The 21,729-nt window shown below is 41.2% G+C and overlaps 1 protein-coding gene across 5 annotated transcripts; it reads right to left on the bottom strand.

Moving 5' to 3' along the window:
- Positions 1–989: 989 nt before the first annotated feature.
- Positions 990–21,474, bottom strand: LOC104599827 (Peptidase M50 family protein). Of its 5 annotated transcripts, none has more exons than XM_010262565.3 (11): positions 20,765–21,474; positions 19,987–20,336; positions 19,835–19,900; positions 19,616–19,682; positions 19,228–19,326; positions 19,040–19,143; positions 3,383–3,530; positions 3,117–3,197; positions 2,557–3,009; positions 1,937–2,260; positions 990–1,305 (listed from the first exon to the last, which is right to left on the bottom strand). In XM_010262565.3, the coding sequence occupies exons 2-11, from the start codon at positions 20,100–20,102 to the stop codon at positions 1,144–1,146; spliced, it is 1,620 nt and encodes a 539-aa protein (XP_010260867.1). In that variant the 5' UTR covers positions 20,103–20,336; positions 20,765–21,474; the 3' UTR covers positions 990–1,143. The 5 variants fall into 5 exon arrangements, with proteins under 5 accessions (XP_010260867.1, XP_010260868.1, XP_088747887.1 ...); XM_010262566.3 differs by having other exon boundaries at positions 19,987–20,299; XM_088891761.1 differs by lacking the exons at positions 19,040–19,143; positions 19,228–19,326; positions 19,616–19,682; positions 19,835–19,900 and having other exon boundaries at positions 3,383–3,552; positions 19,901–20,336.
- Between the last annotated feature and the right edge of the window lie 255 nt (positions 21,475–21,729).

The raw sequence follows: 21,729 nt of genomic DNA, 5'->3' as shown, positions 1-21,729 counted from the left end.
TTCATTTCATATTAGAGATGCTACGGATGTTGATTTAGGAAGCCTTTGTGTAAGAGTGGAAACATCTTTAACTGCTTGCATGACTCCCTCATTGACTATTTGACCTCTGTCCCAAACCGGTTAACCTCTTTTCTTTCTTTGGCATGCCTGGGGTGAGTGGGTGACAACCATCAAAGATGCCACTGTGTTCTCTCAATTGGTTCCTGTTGCTTAACTACGTTTTCCACTTTCTGCGCAATAGTGGGTAGGGGTGTTCACGGTCCGGTTCAGTGCAGTTTGGAAAAGACCTCAGATCAAACCAATAAATTACGGTTTGAAAATTTTCTAAATCAAACCAAACTGTTTTGGTATAGAAACCAAACCAAACCATTTTATTACAGTTTGGTGCGATTTCTAATACGATTTGGGGACTTGGGACCATTCTATGGTTCTTTAGGGCTTAACCCAATTAGAAAGCCCAAATAACACCCCTAAAAATTAAAACTTAAAACTTTTATTTATTATTTTATTATAAAATAAAGAATTCATTATATATTTATATATATAATTTAGGTTTACAATTTACGGTTTAGTTCGGCTTATAAAATTCAATAAACCAAACCAAAATCGCAAACCACAATTTAAAAAATTCTCAAACTGAATCAAACCGTTCACAAGTATAAACCAAACCAAACCACAAATTCAATTTGATTCAGTTCGGTTTTGCGATTTGAACTGTATAATGAACACCCCTAATAGTGGGCATCCTCATTCCTCACCCTTAGAGCCTCTAGACCATGATATATAGCCATAAAGAGGAATGGAATATCCATGGGCAAATTACCAACAGATGCAGAAGCTGCATTGGATTTGGAGGGGATAGTTGTACTGGTTGCGAGGGATAAGCTTTGACCTTTCATACCATTTTAACTCGAGAATCCCATGTATAAATGTATATACAACTCCGAGTTCAAAAATTACCGTACAAAAATGAAATATCTCATGTGATATGGCAATATAGAAAGACAATTTAGATTTTTATCATTGTTACAAACTAATGATACTAACACGAAATTGAAGGAAAGATGAAAACGATGAGAAAGTAAACCGTGTCCGTAGTAAAACAAAATGCTTATAAGTCATAACAGAGGAGCTAACTTCAGCTTACAAAAATATTGAAAGGGAAATCCTTGAAATGGCCAAAATTGAAAAAAGGGTACCTCCGAGGAGGCATATTTGGAAAATTTTCTCCCTCTTCCTGGCGCTTAGGAAAGTGATGTTACAAACTATCACCTCCAAAATGGACTCACCATCCAAAAAGAACACCTGATGAATACTAATGTTAGTAGACATAGATAGTGACGTGGAATAAACTCTCGATAAGATCAGCATTCCCCTGTTCTACTGTTTACATCAGATAAGAAGTGTACTAGTGTGCATGTGTGGTGCGTGTGCGTGTTTTGTCTGTCTGTGCATGCGTGCTTGTGGAAAGTTACACAGCCATGTCCAAAATCTTGATTTTGCCATTACAAGTCCTACAGTAGGCTGCAAGTTATAGACTTTGATGCGATGGAATTAGTAGCTTTCCAACATACTTGTTTAACTTTATGTCAAGAAAGTATTCAAGTTTCAGCTCTAGATTGGAAATCATGACCATCAAATTTTTAGGCATTGCCTAACCTACGTGAAAACCCACCAATTAAATGATCATGGGTTTGAGTCTGAGGGCAGCCACTTTGTACGAAAAAATGCCGAAGGTTAGAACCATACCTAGTCTACCCCTCCCAAGACCCCAGATAGCTGGGACCAACATTGGGTAATGGTCTTTTTATAAGTTGGATGCTTGTTTCTTCTACTTGGATGCACACAAATGAAGTCTGACAGAAGTTTGTCAATGGTAATTAGGTATTTAGGTAGCAATTTCTATAATAGAAAGCATATTGACAAAACAACATACCGGCAGGCTGTTGAGAAAAGCCAATGTCAGGGATACATGGAATGTGCAGACCAATATCTTCTCCAATGTATTTGGAAGATATGCACCTAAAAAGAATGCCCAGCGGGGTTGATATGCCGTTAATTGAACTGAATGTCCCATCGAATGCGCATCTCCAATAAATACAAAAGTCCCACCACAGTTGGTTATTACAGATTCAGGACCCTCAATATCTGCTGATGAATTTTCTCCTTTTTGCAAGCATTCCAAGGAATAAGGGTTTGAATATGCTATCTCAACCCATGTCACACCTGGAACCTGAGCAGGCATCAAGCAGGATTGGTCCTGTCAACATGAATAAAAGCATCCTCAGTTAACATTGAAGATTAGTCAATTTCATCAGGTTCCTAGCAAAAACATTGGAACCATTGAAGATTAGTCAATTTCATCAGGTTCCTAGCAAAAACTTTGGAACCATTGAAGATTAGTCAATTTCATCAGGTTCCTAGCAAAAACTTTGGAACCATTGAAGATTTACAGAATTAAGTAATTAATAGATAAATTCAATATTTAATTCAAAGAGAAAATAGTCTGCATTACTCATTCCATTTAACATTCCCCTTGATAGAACAAATTTCTACCTGTGAACATTCACAACTGCTTCTACTCGTCACAGCTGCTGGCCATCCATCACCACATTTGTTAAGCTTGACAACATGTTTAGCAGTCAAGCAGTTTGCACCCCACTTTCCATTTTCATGATAACCATTATCTAACAAACTTGAATTAAAGCAGGAAAACTTTACAAAGGCACTAAGCTCATCAGGACAAACAAATTGGCTATCTTCCAGTTGAATCTTCACACTCTTGTCCAACAAAGAACTAGGAACACAATAACCCTTTCTGCCACCAAGAGTCAAGACACTTCTAGCATCATCTGAGTAATTTGAGTTTTGATGTGTCTGCTCATCTATCAGAGTGATCATCTTCATCCATTCATGGGGGTCATGAATGCGTATGCCATCTAATGACACAATGGAATCACCAGGAGACAAATACCCAAACAAAGGTGATGTGGAAGACAAGCCCAAAACCTATACCAGAGTAATTGTTTTAAGAATGATCTGTTAAAGGGTGTCAACATTGATATAAAAAATAAAACTACCTCTATGAAACAAGCAAAATCTGTATGGAGAAGTACCATGGGGCTTTCACCATGTATGTAAAGAGGAAATAAGATCAAAGGCAAGAAGATCAAGGCCAGCCCACAAACTGCACAGCTCTAAAGAGAAAGTTGAAGAAAATCAATACTCAATTCCAACAAATTAAAGGACAACATGCTCATGAATATCCTAGACATCAAAACCAACACTCTCAGCAGTGCGGAGGAGCTTATTTGATACCTAAGTTTTGTATTCATGTATATATAATGGGAATTACACTGAACAAGTATGGAATAGAACTTACAACTGCATTATGCCAAATACCAGCACAATATATGCGAAGTAGAGAAGAGTGAGGCAAGCTCTGTACCACTTCATAGTTGAAAGCAACCACAGCTCCGGGAAATATAATAGCAAGAAATATGGCAATATACTCTACTCGTATACCCTCACTGCTCTCAATTGAAGTGGTACCTACAGTAACAGCAATGAGAACCTGTTCTTACAAATATTCAGAAAATAAAAGCTTACATGCACCATTTTTTATAGTTAGATGCCACGCACCAATTTCTGTATCTTGCCCTATAATTTTATTACCAACACATAAATAACCAGTCAGAACAGTAGCATGTCTTACTCCACTAATCAGGAAACTCAAACTCCATCATGTTAGCCAATTTTATAATGAATGCCTCAAAAGATACAAGCACAATAGCACAGCTTCAAATCTGAGAGTGGCCACTTTGTGCAAAAATGCCAAAGGTTACAAGTCTTATCCAGTCCACCCCTCCCGAGAACCTGGTGAGATAGATGGGGCCAAATTTGAGTAGTGGATCTTAATGCATTCAAAGAGAAACAGATTTTGACAATGAAATAAACGCCAAAATTTAATGATTTGATAAATTGTTCTGAATATTCTGACACAGAACTCCACCCATTTCTTCCACCCATGTATTTAACCATGTTTCTGTCAAAGTCTCCTTTGATCCTATTGACAGTCTCCCACTTGAGATCATCATTAACCTGCTTAAATCTCAACAGTCATTGGCTAAATCCAATTTACTAGAATTTCATGTTTGCTTACCTGTTATGAAGTGTAGGACAGGGTTAATCATCACTTTGCTTTGAACTAAAAATTTTCCTGCTTAGGATTCCCTTTTTTTACAGAGAACAGCATATTGTTATTTCATTAATAAAATAGTTAACCTCATGCATTCCTTTAAATTGAATGCAGGAGACAAGTACTACAGATTCTTGCAGACTACACCTTTAATATTCTGTGCACCAACACTGATTTGTGCACTAACAAGTTTCCTCCCAGCCTGTAACACCTCAAAATAGGTTTTCCTAGGGGTGTCCACAGTTCGGTTAACCGAACTGTGGGCATATTTTGCAAACTGAACAGGTGGTACCGGTTTTTCCATTTCTCCAAACCGAAACCAAACCGGTACCACGAGTTAACCGGTCCGCCGGTTTCGGTTTTTGACCGGTTCGGTTCTTCAGTTCTTCAGTTTTTCGGTTTTTTATATTTATAATATATATTATATAAAGGGTAATTGTCCAAAACCCACCATCACTTTTTATGAATTCTCTTAAACTCACCATAACTTTTCAAAACATCCAAAACTCACCATGTTAGTGAGATAACGGTAACTTGACTAACAGACATTGCTAATTTACTATTTTACCCTTTATTAAGTTCGATTCATTTTACTATTTAACCTAAATGTTCAATCCATCACGCATGAGTGTGAATATTAAAATATCAGGACAGACATGTTGGTATCGTTCTTGTGTCAAGAACACTCGTGGCTGCCACATCATTGAGCGGGAATATTATATATGAAATATTCCACATCGTGAGTTGTATTGCAAGAAGAGGACGCGAGCACGGGAGCAGTTAGAAAGAGAAGAAGAGATGCTATCATTGAAGGCATTGGAATGAAGGCCAAGCTTGCAAAGCTCGGTGAGTTTACCAAGGTGGTCGGTGAGCGGATGGTGGAGTTATAGCAGGCAATGCCTCGCCAATCGCAGGGAGCAAATGGTGTGGAAGAATCCCAGTCATGCAGATTGAGCTTGAACGATACCAAGGCCTGGATCTCAGCTAGTGCTTCAGGACTCCTCTAGGCGCAACGTAACAAGGCGGTGGTGGAGAAAACCATGAGGAGGAAGCGGATGGTGTGGTCAGTGAGTTTACCAAGGTGGTCAATGAGCTATAACGGTCGAGTTATAGCAAGCAATGCCTCGCCAATCGCAAGGAGCGGATGGTGTGGAAGCATTCCAGTCGTTCAACGCGGCAAGCGGGTCATGCAGATTGAGCTTGAACGATACCAAGGCCTGGATCTCAGCTAGTGCTTCGGGACTCCTCTGGGCGCAACATAACAGGGTGGTGGGGGAGAAAACCATGAGGAGAAAGAGAAGTGCTCGTAGTGGTCGCCATGGGTGGTGGTAACGGTGGCGACAATGGTGGTGGCATGGCCATTGTCCAGTCAAAAGGAGTCTTGAAGAGAGAGAGAGAGAGAGAGAGAGAGAGAGGGAGGGAGGGAGGGAGGGAGGGAGGGAGGGAGAGAGAGCAGCAGCAGCAGCAACAGAGAGGAGCGTAGGTTAGCAGAGGTGGTGGCCAATGAGTGAATAGCTCTAAGCAGCGTCTTTCTTTGTTTCCTGGGTTCCCGTTTCCCTATAAACCTTGAATAAAAAAGAATAGAGAAAGACATTAGAAAGTGTAGGGATTTTGATGCGGACTGTTTCAGGAAACAAACAAAAATCGCTGATAGAGTGAGGGAGATAGTGAGCGGGAATACTATATATGAAATAGGATTGGGCGCTTAAGGGCATTTTGGTCAAAAAAATATTTAACAAGACTCATCATTCAAGGGCAGTTTGGTCATGAAACTTGCATTTAGATTGATGTGGACAACTTGGGTCAATGAACTTTAACGGTGTTCTAACGGATGGTGAGTTTTAGAAAATAAAATCTCACTGACATGGTGAGTTTTGGACAATTACCCTTAATAAATATATGCATAATATTATATTATAAATAATAAACGATATATAATATATTATAAATACTTTAAAAATATATAATATATAATTATTTATAAATAGATTATTATAAATATAATATAAGTATATAGTTATATATAATGAATATATATATTTATATATAATATATAGAAAACATGTGACATATTAAAAATATATATAAAATATAAATATAAATATATACCAGTTGGTTCGATTAATGCCAGTTTTTTGTAGGTTAACCGAAAACCGAACCAGTCCTTCGGTTTTTCAAAAATTCCAAACCGAAACCGAACCGATCGGTTCGGTTAACCACATTTTGCGGTTCGGTTTTTCGGTTTTTCATGGACACCCGTAGGTTTTCCCTTGTGATCCCTGCCATAGCTAGAAAATCTGATGTGCTATATTCTGCTCTAGGGATCCACCTAAAAGAGCAGTTCTGGCAGGTCATCAGTGCTCTTGTTTCTCTTACCAACAGGTCAAAGGCACTTCCCTTGACATAAACCAATTTATAACCTTCCATCACTTGTGCCAGTAGGATATTTCCACCATTATATCTGATAGCTCCTTCAATACCAGATGCTCCAGGATTACCTAAATAGAAGCCATCAAAACTCAAATTTATTCTGCCTTCCTCGGTGCCATCCATTTAGCAACCATCTGCTATCTTCTTAGAGAAAACCCCATAATTGTCTGCCAACCTTGCACTATCTCACCTATATTAACCCCCTTATTCTCCGTTCAAAATTGCTCAGTGAGCAATTCTCACCATAACAAGGTCTATCAAGAAATATACATTTTGTGTTAAGACAGGCAGAAGACCTAGGGAACCAGGGCCCAAGATCACAGTCTCGGCCCATCAACATTTCGCATGTGATTTACCCACCATCAAGCAAGTCTACAACTAAAGGCCTATAAGCAATTAGTTAGCAATTACACAGGAGCAGGAATTAATAGATCTATTGTAACAACCTGTGTGAGACTGTATACATGTTGTGATGTAATAAAGAGACAAGCAGAGAATTATCCCCCCAATTTCCTCCTCACTCTTCTCTTCTGGAGGTGATTCCCCTCAAAGGAACCCTATGATAAGTAGCTTCCTATCATCTGGTGTCAGAGCCTGATCCCATGCCAAATAAGAAGGCCACCCCAATGGAATCAAAGGTGAATCAACTAAAGTTGGAGCTCCACAAGGTGACCACTGATCTTAAAGACATTAAGGAGACTGTCCAAAGTGGTGATGAAATTCAATCAATCTCTCAGGGAGGAAGTCAAGAGAATGAACAGGAAGGGTTGAGCTCCAATAGTGGCCAACAAGTTGGATCTTGGTCTGGTAAGTCAATCAAACTGGATTTCCCCCCTTTCTTTTGAGATGATTCAAGCTCATGGATCTTCTGCGCCAAGCACTACTTTGAATATAATGAAGTCCCTAGACCAGACCAAGTGCCTATAGCTTCTATACACCTTGATGGTGAGGTGGCTCTCTGGTATCAATGGCACCGTGTTCCCGTCCCAGGATGACTTGGGCTGACTTCACAGAAGTAATCTCTGTGCGCTTTGAACCCTTTGATTTCAAAGATTATGATATGGACTTGTATATGATCAAACAACAGAGCACTGTTAGGGAGTACTAGGTTGAATTTGAATGAATGGCTATTCATGTCCAAGGGTGGCCAGAAAAAACCCTGGTGGGTTGTTTTATTGGAGGGTTATAGGAGGAGATTAGATTGGAAGTAAAAGCCATGCAACCTATCACAGTGTTGGCCATGGCTGGCCTAACTCGGCTTCAAGAAGAGAATAAACCAGCTTAAGCGGTTGAACAAACCTAGTGGTTCAGTTAATAAACCGATAGTAAGGCCAAACAAGACTAATGGGCTTCTAGGAAAGCCCAACTAGGCCCATTATTCCCTTCAATCGTTTGACCTAGCTGAAATGCAAGCAAGGAGGGAAAAGGGTTTATGTAATTGGTGCAAGGCCCAACAAGCCCTTTCGCTACAAACAGATAGCTGAGACCTAGCAGAGATGGATGATGATCCTAAGGTGGACCAGAGTGGCCTAAGGCCAACACACCAGAGATTTCAGTCCAGGCTCTCATTGGAGTGCCTTCTCCATGGACCATGAGCACAAACAGCCTGCTTGAAGGTTGCCACACGGCAATTCTGATAGATAGTGGCAGTACTATGAATTTTATCACATGTACTCTAGTTAAACAGCTGGAATCAAGGTGCAACTACCTCATCCTTCCTGGTCCACATGGCCAATGGAGGTCAGCTTAAGCGTGAAAAAATCTGCTTAGAACTCAGGTGAGAAGGAATCCCTTTATTGGTACAGATTGAGAGGGATTACAAAGCTGTTTATGAAGAAGACTTGATCATGAGGTCTGATTTCCTATTATTGGAGTTTTTTTGCTGAACTGAAGTGAGAACAATATACGAGGAGATCTGGTTGATGGTGTCTAAAACTTTTCCTGTGAAATATATTATGTGATTTGTGGAGTGAAAAAGAGTAAGAGGTGAATAGATTGGTGAATGGCTATTTTAAGCCAGATCTGGGTTGATTACTTCTAGTTACATAACTATTGTCTTGTGAGGTGAAAGAGAAGGGAACCCAAGTCTGCTATCATGTTGTCTAGTGATTTTAGTCTAACCAAATGACTTCTAAAAAATTAAATGGAAGTAATTATGCTGTTTGGTTTAAGTCTATTGAAGTCTTTCTTACCACCAAAGTAAAAGTGAAATATTTAACTGATAAGAAACCAAAATTGAGAAGCCCTACATATTCAGCATGGATACAAGAGGATCTTCAGATCAAGACCTAGCTATTGTTGTGGGCAGATAAGCAATATATGTGCAGCACTTTAAGAGAACAACAATAAACACAACAATTCAAAGCTCAAAACAACAAAACCAAACTGGGTTTTTGTAGATTTCAGAACTGAACCTGAAGTATGACTCCTCCTGGAACTATTCTGCCATGGTAAAAAACGGTACCAAGCACATAGTTGTCAAGGCAATGCCTAGGCTACAAGGCGCCCTTTGAGGTTTGCCTCGCCTAATCGCTAAGCAATTTTGTACTATGTATTATAAAATACTTTCTTTATTTTTTGACATTATAATTATAAAATAGGCACTATTAAACTAAAATATTCATTTTGTGTGTTTATATACTAATTTCCTTTTATTATTTTCTTATTTGTTAGGGTTTAATCGATACAAACATTTCTAAATGCTGTATTGAACCCTCAAAGACTTCAAAACCTGAACCAATAAGTAAGGAAGAACTTAAAATTTTGTCTAATCAACACATTTTCTACTACTACTACTACTTTTTCTTTTCTTCTTTTCCTATAACAAAAATAAGGGTTCAGCCCCTATATTTTTTGAATTTTCTTTTCCTTCTTCTTTAACATGAACTCTATACTTTTCATGTGAAAATTATGAAGAATTATAAAGGAAATATGGTTATGGCACATAGGGAACTACCCTAGGATCTATGTTTTCTACATAAAAAAAAAAAAAAAAAAAAAAAAAAAATCCATCACCTAGGCATATGACAAGACGCCCCCCCCCCTGTCGCCTAGCCTCGCCTTGGTGCCTTGAAAACTATGTGACCTCTTGCGTGGACACAAAGAGATAAAGGGATTGGAAGGCAATCGATGGGCTGAAGCCTCAAAACCCAAGCTCCCAATGTTTCAAAACCTTAGCTGGGGGTGAGCTACAACTCAAACACAAGAGAAAGAACTAAAAAAGTCCCATAGAAAACAACCCCCAAGCCCCAGCTCCTTTATACTCAATAGCTTGCAAGAGAATCCAACTAAAATATTTACTGATAAGCCCTTAGAATGCCCTCCTTCACAAAACAACTCCTTAAGAACAAAAATAACTTCAAAACAATCCCTTAAAATATAAATTTAGTTACAAAAACACCCAAGGGACGAAACTGCAATAGTGGTCCACCCAACTGCCCTTGACCAAATCTAAATTATGAAATGATAAAAATACCCTTGGACCTGAACTCACTAAATTCCATCCAAGATAACCATTTGAAACCATACTACAAAAAACAAACAAATATAGAACATATTTACATCATCATTCCTTTTTTATTCTTTTTTTTTTTTTTGGCTCTTCAGTCATGGAACTCAACAACACCAAGAATAAGCAGCACATTGATCTTCCAATGATACTTTCAAAGTTCAAACAGATTTGGAGCAGGTGAGAAGATTAATATTCTAGCAGCAACAATATTAATCATATTTTTTTCGGAAAAGGTAAAGTAATATTTATTGAGAAGAAATTACACACAGGAGGCTGAGATCAGTCCCAGAACAGGCTGACTGATCAAATCAGCAATTACACATTCCACCAGGAACTAGAAAGAAAAACAGCAGACACATTACAATTTCTGAAATCCTCGGACACAGACACCCAAGACATCAGTTTGCCCACTGTTTTCTGAATTAGCTCTTCCAGACTTAAAGCCTTGCTACAGAAAATCCTTCTATTCCTCTCAGACCAGATGGACCACAACACAGCAATTGGAACCGTCTTCCAAACAGTCTTCTTTTTCTTGCTCAGACCCATAAGCTTCCAGCAACACAACAGCTCCTTAACCGACCTCGGCATAACCCAATTTAAACTCATAGAGCTGAGGAAATGGATCCACAGCGGAGCAGAAAACGGGCAGTGGATTCAGCACTACTCCCACAAAGACTGCAAGACAGGTCCAAAATCTGAATGCCCCTTCTCTCTAGGTTAGCTCTAGTGAGACATTTATTAAGAGCCATAGTCCAAACTAAGAAGTTAGATTTAGTTGGGCTGGTGGGATTCCACTCTTGACAGTCAGGGAAATCAGGAATACCCCTACTACAGAGATTAGAAACCAGAGACTTGACAGAGAACACACCATCTGAATTCCACTTACACTGCCACTTGTCCTCTGAACTGTAATCCAGCTCATGATTCTAAAGACAGGACAACAGACTCAAAACCTCATCCACCTCCCAATCAAAAAGATTCCTTCTTGTTAGCGTAGGGGTATTTCTGTCTTTATACCTTGATTGATGTTGCTGATCTGTAATGTTGTGTTGAAACATGTGCTCTTAACTTAAGTAAGGGCACATAGGTCTTTTCAGTTATGTTTTAATAATAATATAAATACTTATTGGCCGACTGGGAGAAGTCAAGTTGACTCTTTCGGTTCGAACCAGAATTCTCTCTTCTCTCTTTCTCCCTTTCTCTCTTTCTTTATCACTTTTTCTTCTTCTACATAACTGAACTCAGTCAGGCCGAACTCTAAGGCAGACCTGAATTATAACATGGTATCAGAGCTAGGTTAAATCTGCCTAGATTTCTGCTTGCCTAGGGTTCATTCTCTGCGCACCCTATCCAGGGTTTTCCTCCTTTTTTCTGTGTTCGATTGGAGATAAGGGAAAGGGCTGAAAAGGAGTGATCACCCTCTTCCCTTGGGGGTCTCTATGCCTCCAGTCAGGTCGTATGTGGTCGGTTGCTGTGATTTCTGAGATCGCCCTCTCCTAGTAGAGGAAGAATAGAGGGCCGAACTGTGTGTGGCTGTTGTGTGTGAAGCGGCTGTTGTGTGTGGACTGCTCTCCTGCTCGCATGGGTGTTACTTCAGCGATAAGGTAAGAGATTTCAGTGCATGATATCTGTTATGGATTAAATAGGTGTGTTTCAGACCATTTGTTAGGGTTTCGGCCAGTAAGGGCTAGGGTTTATGCTGGTTTCTTTGTGCATTTTGAAGGAAGAGATATGATCATATAATGGTGAGATTTCAGGTAGTTGTAGGAGTAGGGTTTGTGGTGTGAGCACACTTTTCAGCAACAACAAATGCTGAAATCAGTGTGACAGGTGTGATTTAGGGTTTGTGGTGTAAAGAGCACACATTCCAGCAACAATTAGTGCTGCAATCAGTGTGACAGGTGTGACCTAGTGGTGTGTAGTGTGCAGATCTCAGTGATAACAGAATTCAGCAAGTGTGCAGAATTGGTGATAACATAATGGGAGACAATAATGATTATAAACCTAGTGTGATGGTGCCTACAGACTACCTGAATGTTCAGATGACATCCATTAAGTTAAATGGAGAGAATTATGTGCCTTGGGCTAAATCCGTTGAAGTCTTTCTGAAGGCAAAGAAGAAGGTAAAACACATCAGAGAGGAGAAACCCTCCTCTGACTCTCACGAGTATGAAGACTGGGAGCAAGAGGACGCTCAGATCATCACATGGTTGTGGAACAGTATGGAACCCAGGATTAGTGTGAACTTCATGTTCCTTGATACTGCCAAAGATGTGTGGGACCATGCGAAGAAATTGTATTCGGGGCAGGACAATACAACCAGAGTTTATCAGCTTTATCAAGAGTACTTTAATCTGCAACAGGGCAATCAGAGTCTTGAGGAGTACTATGCCAACATGAGCAACATACGTAATGAGTTGAATGTCTATCATCCTCTCACTTCTGATGTCAAGATTCAGCAACAACAGAGAGAGAAGCTTGATGCGACTAGATTTTTGGTGGGACTAAAGTCTGAATATGAACCAGTACGGGCTCAGATATTAGGGGGATCAGCTCTTCCATCCCTAGAAGAGGTATTTACTCGACTTCGGAGGATTTTTATCGGATCTACTGAGAACTCTAATATCTCAGATAGATCTGCCTTTGCTGCATCGAGAGGTCGTGGTGGTAGAGGTGGAGCTCGGGGAGCTCAGTCTGGCCGTGGTGTTGGTAGTGGTTCTGCATATGGCCGAAGTGGCAATGGTGGGTCTACTTATAATCGTGGTGGTGGTCGTACTGGGAGCAGAGATTCAGGGGGAGCCCGTGGTAGAGGACGTAGCTCAGGCCCGAGGAAGTGCACTCATTGTGGTATGGATGGACATACCATCAACTATTGTTATAATTTACATGGTCCTCCCTCAACCTGGGCCAATCATGCCATGACCGGTGACTCAAGTTCCAGCTTTAGACAAGAGAATCATTCATCTGACCAGTTGCCTCCTACATCCACAGATGGTCCCATGAACACACCATATGAATTCCACTTACACTGCCACTTATCCTCTGAACTGTAATCCAGCTCATGATTCTAAAGACAGGACAACAGACTCAAAACCTCATCCACCTCCCAATCAAAAAGATTCCTTCTTGTTAGCGTAGGGGTATTTCTGTCTTTATACCTTGATTGATGTTGCTGATCTGTAATGTTGTGTTGAAACATTTGCTCTTAACCTAAGTAAGGGCACATAGGTCTTTTCAGTTATGTTTTAATAATAATATAAATACTTACTGGCCGACTGGGAGAAGTCAAGTTGACTCTTTCAGTTCGAACCAGAATTCTCTCTTCTCTCTTTCTCCCTTTCTCTCTTTCTTTATCACTTTTTCTTCTTCTACATAACTGAACTCAGTCAAGCCGAACTCTAAGGCAGACCTGAATTATAACACTTCTAAATGTAGGAGACCAAAGAACTGAACCGCCAAATAAACTATAGCACTCTGCAACTGAAGCCTCTTGATCCGAAGCACACTGGAAGATAAGAGGGAAGGAATCAACAAGGGGTTCATCTGAGCACCAAGAGTCCTTCCATAATTTGGTCCCGCTACCATTGCCAACTTTAATTGAGACCCCAGCAACCAGAGCTGAAAAATTCTTCATTATCCCTTTCCACAAAGAGTTACCCCAATTGGGAGGAGGGTCCCTCGTTCTCCAATTACCCCAATCCACACCATATTTGCTAGCAATGAGAGATCTCCACCAGGCATCATTTTCTACGGCAAATCTCCAAATCCACTTACCAAGGAGGGAAAAATTAAAAGATTTCAACCTTATTATGCCTAACCCCCCTTCATCTTTGGGGAGGCAAACTTGCTCCCAACTCACCAAATGCACTTTTTTCTCCTCCTCCCAACCTCTCCAAAGAAAGCTCCTTTGAAGCTTTTCAAGCTGATTTGCAACATTGTTTGGAATAGAGAAAAGAGATAGGAAATAGGTGGGTAAATTGGATAGAGTACTCTTTATCAAAATCACCCTACAGATTTGCAACATTGTTTGGAATAGAGAAAAGAGATAGGAAATAGGTGGGTAAATTGGATAGAGTACTCTTTATCAAAGTCACCCTACGCCCAAAAGAAAGGTATTTTGCCTTCCAAGAAACCAACTTTCTTTCCATTCTCTCAATTACTGGGTCCCAAATTGCAGAAGAACCACCACTCACTCCCAGAGGGAGCCCCAAATATTTGACTGGAAGAGACTCAATCTAACAAGCCAAGATACCAGTACAATCTGCTAAGTTGGGAACCTAGCCCACTGTGATAATTTGGCTCTTGTTCCAATTGACTTTTAGACCAATAATCACTTCAAACCACGAAAAGATACCAAGGATTAACTCCACCTGTGAGGGGGAGGCATCCACAAAACATAACGAATCATCTGCAAAATGGAGAATATTCACCTTCTCTCCCCCCGGAGCAATTGCAAAACCTTCCCACTCACCGAAAACTGCAGCCTTCTCACAGAATAAAGTGAGGATCTCCATTACACATATAAAGAGTAGAGGAGACAGGGGATCTCCCTATCTAAGACCCCTGGAACTATCAAAGAAGCCAGCAGACTGTCCATTAACCAAAACTGAGAACTTTGGAGAGGTGATACAAACTTTAACCCAGTTCCTCCATTTCTGCCCAAAATTCATCTGCTGTAACACAAGATCAACACATCTCCAATTGACATGACCATAGGCCTTTTCAATATCAAGTTTGCAAATCAGTCCTGGGGATCCTTCTTTTTTCCTGGAATGAATGAGCTCATTGGCAATGAGTACAAAGTCCAGCATCTGCCTACCCGAAACAAATGCACTTTGGTTATTTGAAATGACACTTCCAAGAACCCCTTTCACTCTCTCAGCGAGAACTTTAGCTAAGATTTTGTAGAAGCTATGCGTAAGACTAATCGGCCTGAAATCCTTAATATTCACAGCACCTTCAATCTTTGGAATGAGGGTTATAAAGGTGGTATTCAGACTCCTCTGCAAGGAACCCCTCTCTTAGAAGTCCTGGAAAACATTCAGAATATCATGTCTCACCACATCACAACATTTAATATAGAAAAGGTTTGTAAGACCATCAGGCCTTGGAGACTTCTCATCAGCCAACAACTTGATTGCTGCTTTTATTTCCTCCTCCGTGAAGGGTCTTTCAATAAGAGATGACTGCACATCACTCAACTGATTGAAAGGAAGGGACCTAGGAAAAGGCCTGAAGGACCAAGACTCCTTGTACAACTTTTTATAAAAACTAGTAGCCACTAACTTCATATCTGCCTCAGAGACACCCACCCTGCCTTCTCCCTCCAACCTGGTTATTACAGAGGCTCTAGCTCTTGCATTTGCCATTTTGTGAAAAAAGTGTGTATTCATGTTCCCCTCTTTCAGCCAAGCCACTTTTGCTCTTTGCCTCCATTTGATTTCTTCCAACACTGCCAATTTATCAAACTTCATCTTTGCCTAAGCTCTTTTTAGTCTATGCTCCTCAGAAATAGGACCCAACTCTTCTACTGAATCAATTTCCTTTATGGTACATAGAAAGGCTTTCTTTTCAATATCTAAACTCATATTTTTCTCCAATTTCCAAATCTTTAATATTGCTTTGGTGGCCCCCAATTTTTTTTGCCAGAATGAAAGAACTGGTACCCAATACCTGCTGATCATCCCAAACAGACTTCAACAAAGGAACAAGAGTTGCATCCTCAAACCAAGCATTCTCCAATTTGAAAGGGACTTTTGCTCTATCTCTGACACTACAAACCAGCTGAATAGGAATGTGGTCTGAAACCGGCCTAGGAAGGGCAATCTGCTTGAATCTGGAAAGAGATCTCCCCAATTAGAAGTAACCAGAAATTTGTCCAGCCTCACAAGAGTGGGGGTGTCTTGGTTGTTGGTCCAAGTAAACCGGCTACCGTGAAGGGGGTAAGTCTTGAAGTTCAAATCTGTAAATGAAATTGGCAAACCGAGCCATATCCCTAGATCTTCTCCCTCTAGAGCTTCTCTCATCCGCAGACAAGGTGACATTAAAATCACCACCAATAACCCAAGGGTAAGATAAACTTCCCCTCACCACGGCCAACTCCTCCTGCATACTTCGATCATTAGGACCATACACATTAGTAATTTGACAAACATTGCCATCCACAAACTTCAAGACTAGGGAAATTGAAAAATTTTCAATATGATAGGAAACCAAACTGCAAACCATTGGATCCCACATGCTCAGCAACCCCCCTGCACTCCCGGCTGCTAACTTTGATCTCCACCTAACATCTCCCTCCCCCCAGATGCTTCTAACCACTGCAGCCTCAACACTGTCCAACTTAGTTTCTTGGAGCAACACAATTTTTGACCCTGACTTCTTCAGAGACTCACACACTACAAGCCTCCTTCTACGCGACCCCAAACCCCTCACATTCCAAGATAACAACTTTAACTCCATTATAGACCACTAAAGCAAAAGAGAGCTTGGCACTCAAGCCTTTCTCCCCCCCCCCCCTCACACTCCCCTCACTACTACCTGCTCTATCATTTAAGCCCCAAATCAGTCGCATCATTCTCTGCTTTTCTTATATTTGTTACCCCCTTCTTTGCTGCAAATTTCTCCCTTGCCACAAGCACTCTTTGCTCAACTCCCTCCAAATATTTGATTGTCTCCTCTTCCAACCCTTCTAAAGAAATCCCTAGAAACTTGCCCAAACCCAACATCTTTGAAGAGACCCAGTAAGAAGCACATGAATTCACTGGTTGTTTACCTACTAGACTTGGCTGAGCTAGCCTCAAACTACTGATCTCCTGCACCTGCACTTCCAATTCAGCACCCACAGCAGTGGCACAGAACTTGCTACATTCCGCCTGGGATCTAGCACCCTCTTGATCATCTCCTCCACCTTCGGCCTGAGAATCTGAAGCCACCATTGCGATCGGATCCACCTCAATCAGCTCATCTTCCATGCGCAGAACAGCGAACAGGTTGGTCTCCAGCTGAGACCCAGCCCTAGTAGAAGCAGTCGGAGGGGGCATAGGCTTCACAACAGGCGAACAGAGGTCCCAAACTCCCCCCCCCACACACACACACCCTTCTTCTCCCTCCACAGAGTGTTCAAAAATTGGTCCTGAGAACCCCGAACGGCCCCTGAACCCGTCAGTGGTTGGCTGAACCAACCAGGGGTTCTGAGATTTGAGCTACTGTGCACCCTTCGACCAGGAGGGGACCTGGGCTCACTATTTGCTTTGGGCCCAGGCCCAACCACCGAATTACAGGGAGCAAAACCTGACTGGGCTGGAAGGGGCGAGCCAGGCCCAGACCCGTCTTCTAAGTTGTCTTGGGCCACATGGGACTCGAAAAGAGGGGGCTGGTGGTCCACTTTCTGAGTACTTAACGAACAGCCCTCCCTAGGTGCCAGATGTAGCTTGGCCAGACACTCCCTGATCAGGCCTTTAATAGCTTCTACTCCCAAGGTTTGCCCCTTGTCTCCCAAATTTGAAATTTGAACTCCCTTTCCACTGGCTTCATCATCAAGTTCATCTGGACCCTTCGCTGTCACTGAAATCGGACAGCTCAGAAGAAAGCTGAGGTCTGCACCATCTTCTCTACCACCGGTCGCTGGAGAATTTGACCGAGTACGAATCTTATGAAGTCGTGCTTCTTCAGACGTGCGAGGAAGAACACTTTCACCAGAATCTTCCAAGACCAATGTCTTGGTGCAGTCTGAAAACCCATTCTCTTCTCTCTGAACATCGCTAGGCTTCTCTTCTCCCCCTCTCCATCTACGAACATACAGCAGAAGCTCTTGCCATATCTGGACAGTGAACAAAACTTCCCCCGCCACCACTTCGATCTTGCTCGGAATTAGATCCCCCCTATGAACTTTCATTCTTACCCATTCGCAAGTCGCAATCTCCAGAGGAGAGTCATCCGTCTCTATGAAACCCTCGCAAGCATCCCCTATTACCCTTATTACGCTTGGACACCAAAGAAGGAGAGGGAGGCCAAACACCCTAATCCAAACCAACTCCAAATCTTCCCCTTCAGCAAAAGGATTTGGGTAGTAGCAGCCCACACTCGCACCCCACCAGTCCAGCAAGAGGGAATTTCTCCCCAACTGCCAAGGCCCGTTTCTTAACACCCAATCCGCACCAGCTCTCGAAGGACAGATGAAAAGGAAGAGGCCATCTGCCATTTTCTTCACTTTCACTCCCCCTACCTCCCTCCATTGCCTATTTGCCCAGATCTCCACTTCCCTAGTCCCCTCCCCCCACCGGAACTCCCCACCAAACAATTCCACAAAAACTCCCTTCTCGCATTTACCACCTGAGAGTCCATCACTACCACCCTTTTACCGCCGACCCTCTTCACCTTCAACAACCCAAAAGCAGGCCAGACACCTGCTGCCGCCACATCGCTGTAGGAGAGATTGGTCCTTGTCCGCCCTTCTTTCTCCACTCTTCGGTACCAGTTGGAAGTTTCCCATCTTCGCTTCTCTCCAACAGGTTTGCTGGAAGGGAAGTGGCACGCCATAGAGACTAGGGAAAACCAAAGGTACACACCTCACTTGACCGTACACCGGCGTTACCAGATCCCTTCATCGGATGGTACATTAATCATATTAATCAATTGTTTAGTCATTTTTTTAATTTACAAAAGGATAAAATTCTTGAGGAGTACCACTCACAAATCATAGGACTTTGAGAGGAACTAAACATCTATCAGTCCATTATCTCAGACATTATGGTTTATGGAACAACAGAAAAAGGATTTTTACATGGAAAATTTTTTATATGGAATTGAGTCAGAATATGAACCAAGTGCTGTCTCAGATCTTAGGCAGCTTAGCATTACCATCCTTGGAAGAAAAAGAAATACACCCAGAAACAGACCTTGCAGCAGCAACAGCATGTCCAAATTCATGAACCACTACAGATATCAAAGTCGAGAAGACCATAAGCCCAGCATCTATGACTGATATGCTTAATCCAGGAAGCTGCACGTATAAATGCAAAATTAAAACCAAACAACATCATGTACAGTCTAACACAGTATAACCAGGACAAGACCAAATACCTACCGAAGGAGAGAAACCAAATAATAGTCTATTTAAAAGATTCTTAGGCTCAGAACTTCCACCATATAATTTAAATGGTCTGGCTGATTCCCAAAGTAGAATCTGGCAACCATGAAAAGTGAACAAATGATAAGAATAGTGAAATGTCCGCAAGAATAAGCAGAACTAATCCTTATCTTGCTTTTCTCATATAATTAATATATGTATTTTTTTTCATTTTCTTTTCACAATGATCTTGTTGCAAAAACTTCAATCCCTTTCTTTTATTAAAAACCCATTTATGTAAGTTGTATTTATAGTGACCTCTGTCATTGACATGGAATTAATGTTCCTAACTATATTAATTAGAAGGACATGAATATGAAAAAGGATGTTGTTTTCTTCGTTTTACCAGAGATACAACAACTAATGCTGTCAAGCTAAAACCAATCCCTATTGTAAACCAAGCTCTTAGGCACCTGCCAGTTACCAGATAAATAAGAAAGTTACTGTCTTTTCTTTTTATGGTAAGAGTAACAAAGTATAAGAAAATACTTCCTTGCATTTTCTTCAAAAGCTACTAGATAAAATCTCTTTACACAGTAAATGAGTTAGAGAAAGCTAACTAAACCTTGCATGCTTTTGCCCAAAATAAAAGAGAGGATCATTCAAGGAAGAGAACTTGAAGTCGCAGTACCTGGAATAACAAATGACAATGAGGAGTGGAATGGAGACTGGAAAGGCTTAAAGCAAGAGATCAAAACATGAAAACCAGTGATGTACCAACAGGAAATGGTATTAGCGGGGTGATGATTATGATGACGATGATGCCTTGAGCTCAGAGGCAGTAGACTGTGTCCCCTTCCAGACCTTCTCACTCGCCTTCCACCCATCATCATGCTCTCTTCTGCCTCCGAGAATGAAAATAAGAGAAGGTTCCTCAATGTTTCTAAGCTCGGACCAAGCGCCAAGGATCCGGAGGAGTATAGGACTGCTTTGACAGTTAATCCAAAGTCGGTAAAGCAAGCAACTGACGATGTTCACCTTGAACACGAGCCACCAATGTAGTACTAGTAAAGGATCAAGTGGCAAGCACCTGAAGCGCAAGCAAATTACGCCAGAGAGGGCCAAACCTTGAAGAGACATAATTCCATTTTCCCCTTTAAATCAACTTAGCACCATTTCATGTCAAGCACCAAAAGGAAAAGGAGGAAGTTTTGGATGAATGATTAACCAGTGCACCACAATTGGTTCATAGATGAACGATTAACCGGTATTTACTCCAAAAAGAAACTCAACCATAAGAACACAGCTCAGTAGAATGAGAGTTGAGTATCTAATACGTAACCCAAGATAGCTGAAGCCCCGAGATTACAAAGGAAAATTAGAAAACGGCATTCTTTTTTCTTTTGTTTGTACATTAGAAAAAATCCCTTGAGCTTGATCATTGAAATTAAAAATAAGCACAAGTATCAAAGAAATTCATCTCAATACAAACAAATAGGAAAACTCAATCTGGACGGCTCCGACTGAAACCAGAAAATAGGAAGAAAAAGCTTACCACTTGAAACCCTTGGAAAGATAAAAGTCCGGAAACCCTTGCCTATACCAAGTTGGAGTCGGTGAAACTAGCAGTATGGCATTTTTTTTAATGTGCATGGTATGGGAAGTTAGTTGAAGAGTAAAAAGCGCATTGCACAAGCAAGGAGAAGGACAGCTGCTGAAATTGCAAAATACTTGAAAATCCCTTTATTTGAACCAATGCAGAGCCATGGAATAACTTTGCCGAGAATGCGGATTAGCTGAACGCCTCTCGCTGTTGTACGGGCTATGTGTCCAATTGTAAATGTCCACGTAAATTTTACATGTTCATACCCTATCCCCTGTGCGAATAACTCAACGGTTTGGAACCTTTTATTTTCAATCTCCTCTTCCTTCCCAACGGCCTAAACCCCTGTTCTTTCTTTTTCTCCCGCCTCTATATTCTACTCTCCTCGCCTGCCACCGGTGGCCCTTCTCTTTCTCTCTCTCTCCAAATCCAAGTTATACATTTTCTAATTTCTAGTATAAATCCTGTTTTCAAGAACTTAAAAATCCCTTAGCATAGTGATGATGTGTGATCTGGTTGTTCCCTCCGGAAAACAGCGAGCTAGAGATGTTGCTTGAGTTGCAAGAAGACAGAATCAAAGTGTTCCGGGGTGTGATAGCAATGGAAATTTGAGCCCGTCTAAGCAAGAGTTAACTCCGTACCAAAAGATAGACTCCAAGTAAGATGATAAGCCTTATCTAGGTCCATTAGATTTGGGCAGTGAGAAGATAAAATCCGCTAACGTACGATGTGATCCCAAAGAGATCAGAGATAGTTGGCTTGCTTCTATGAAGCTATGTGACACCTCGGCAGGTTGGTGGATGTAGTGAGTTGTTCGGGCCTCGATCTAGTGGGGTGACTCGAGGTGCCCGAGGTGACTAGGATAGCTGAGGTGTCTGAGGTTGTTGAAATGTTGTCATATCATTCTGTCACTCCAC

The sequence above is a fragment of the Nelumbo nucifera genome, chromosome 7 (assembly GCF_055504915.1).
Source record: "Nelumbo nucifera cultivar China Antique chromosome 7, China Antique-T2T, whole genome shotgun sequence".
Taxonomy (NCBI): Eukaryota; Viridiplantae; Streptophyta; class Magnoliopsida; order Proteales; family Nelumbonaceae; genus Nelumbo; species Nelumbo nucifera.
Note: the sequence above shows the minus strand (reverse complement) of the source record. Positions and strands in the feature narration are given on the sequence as shown.

What these genes read in the sequence shown, in the direction of transcription:
- LOC104599827 (XM_010262565.3), bottom strand. Translation starts at nt 20,102, where the DNA reads ATGATGATGGGTGGAAGGCGAGTGAGAAGGTCTGGAAGGGGACACAGT. An exon ending in GTATTTGGCATAATGCAGTT is followed by an intron (nt 3,198 to 3,382) that starts GTAAGTTCTATT and finishes CTTTCTCTTTAG; the next exon opens with AGCTGTGCAGTTTGTGGGCT. An exon ending in GCAGTTGTGAATGTTCACAG is followed by an intron (nt 2,261 to 2,556) that starts GTAGAAATTTGT and finishes TCATGTTGACAG; the next exon opens with GACCAATCCTGCTTGATGCC.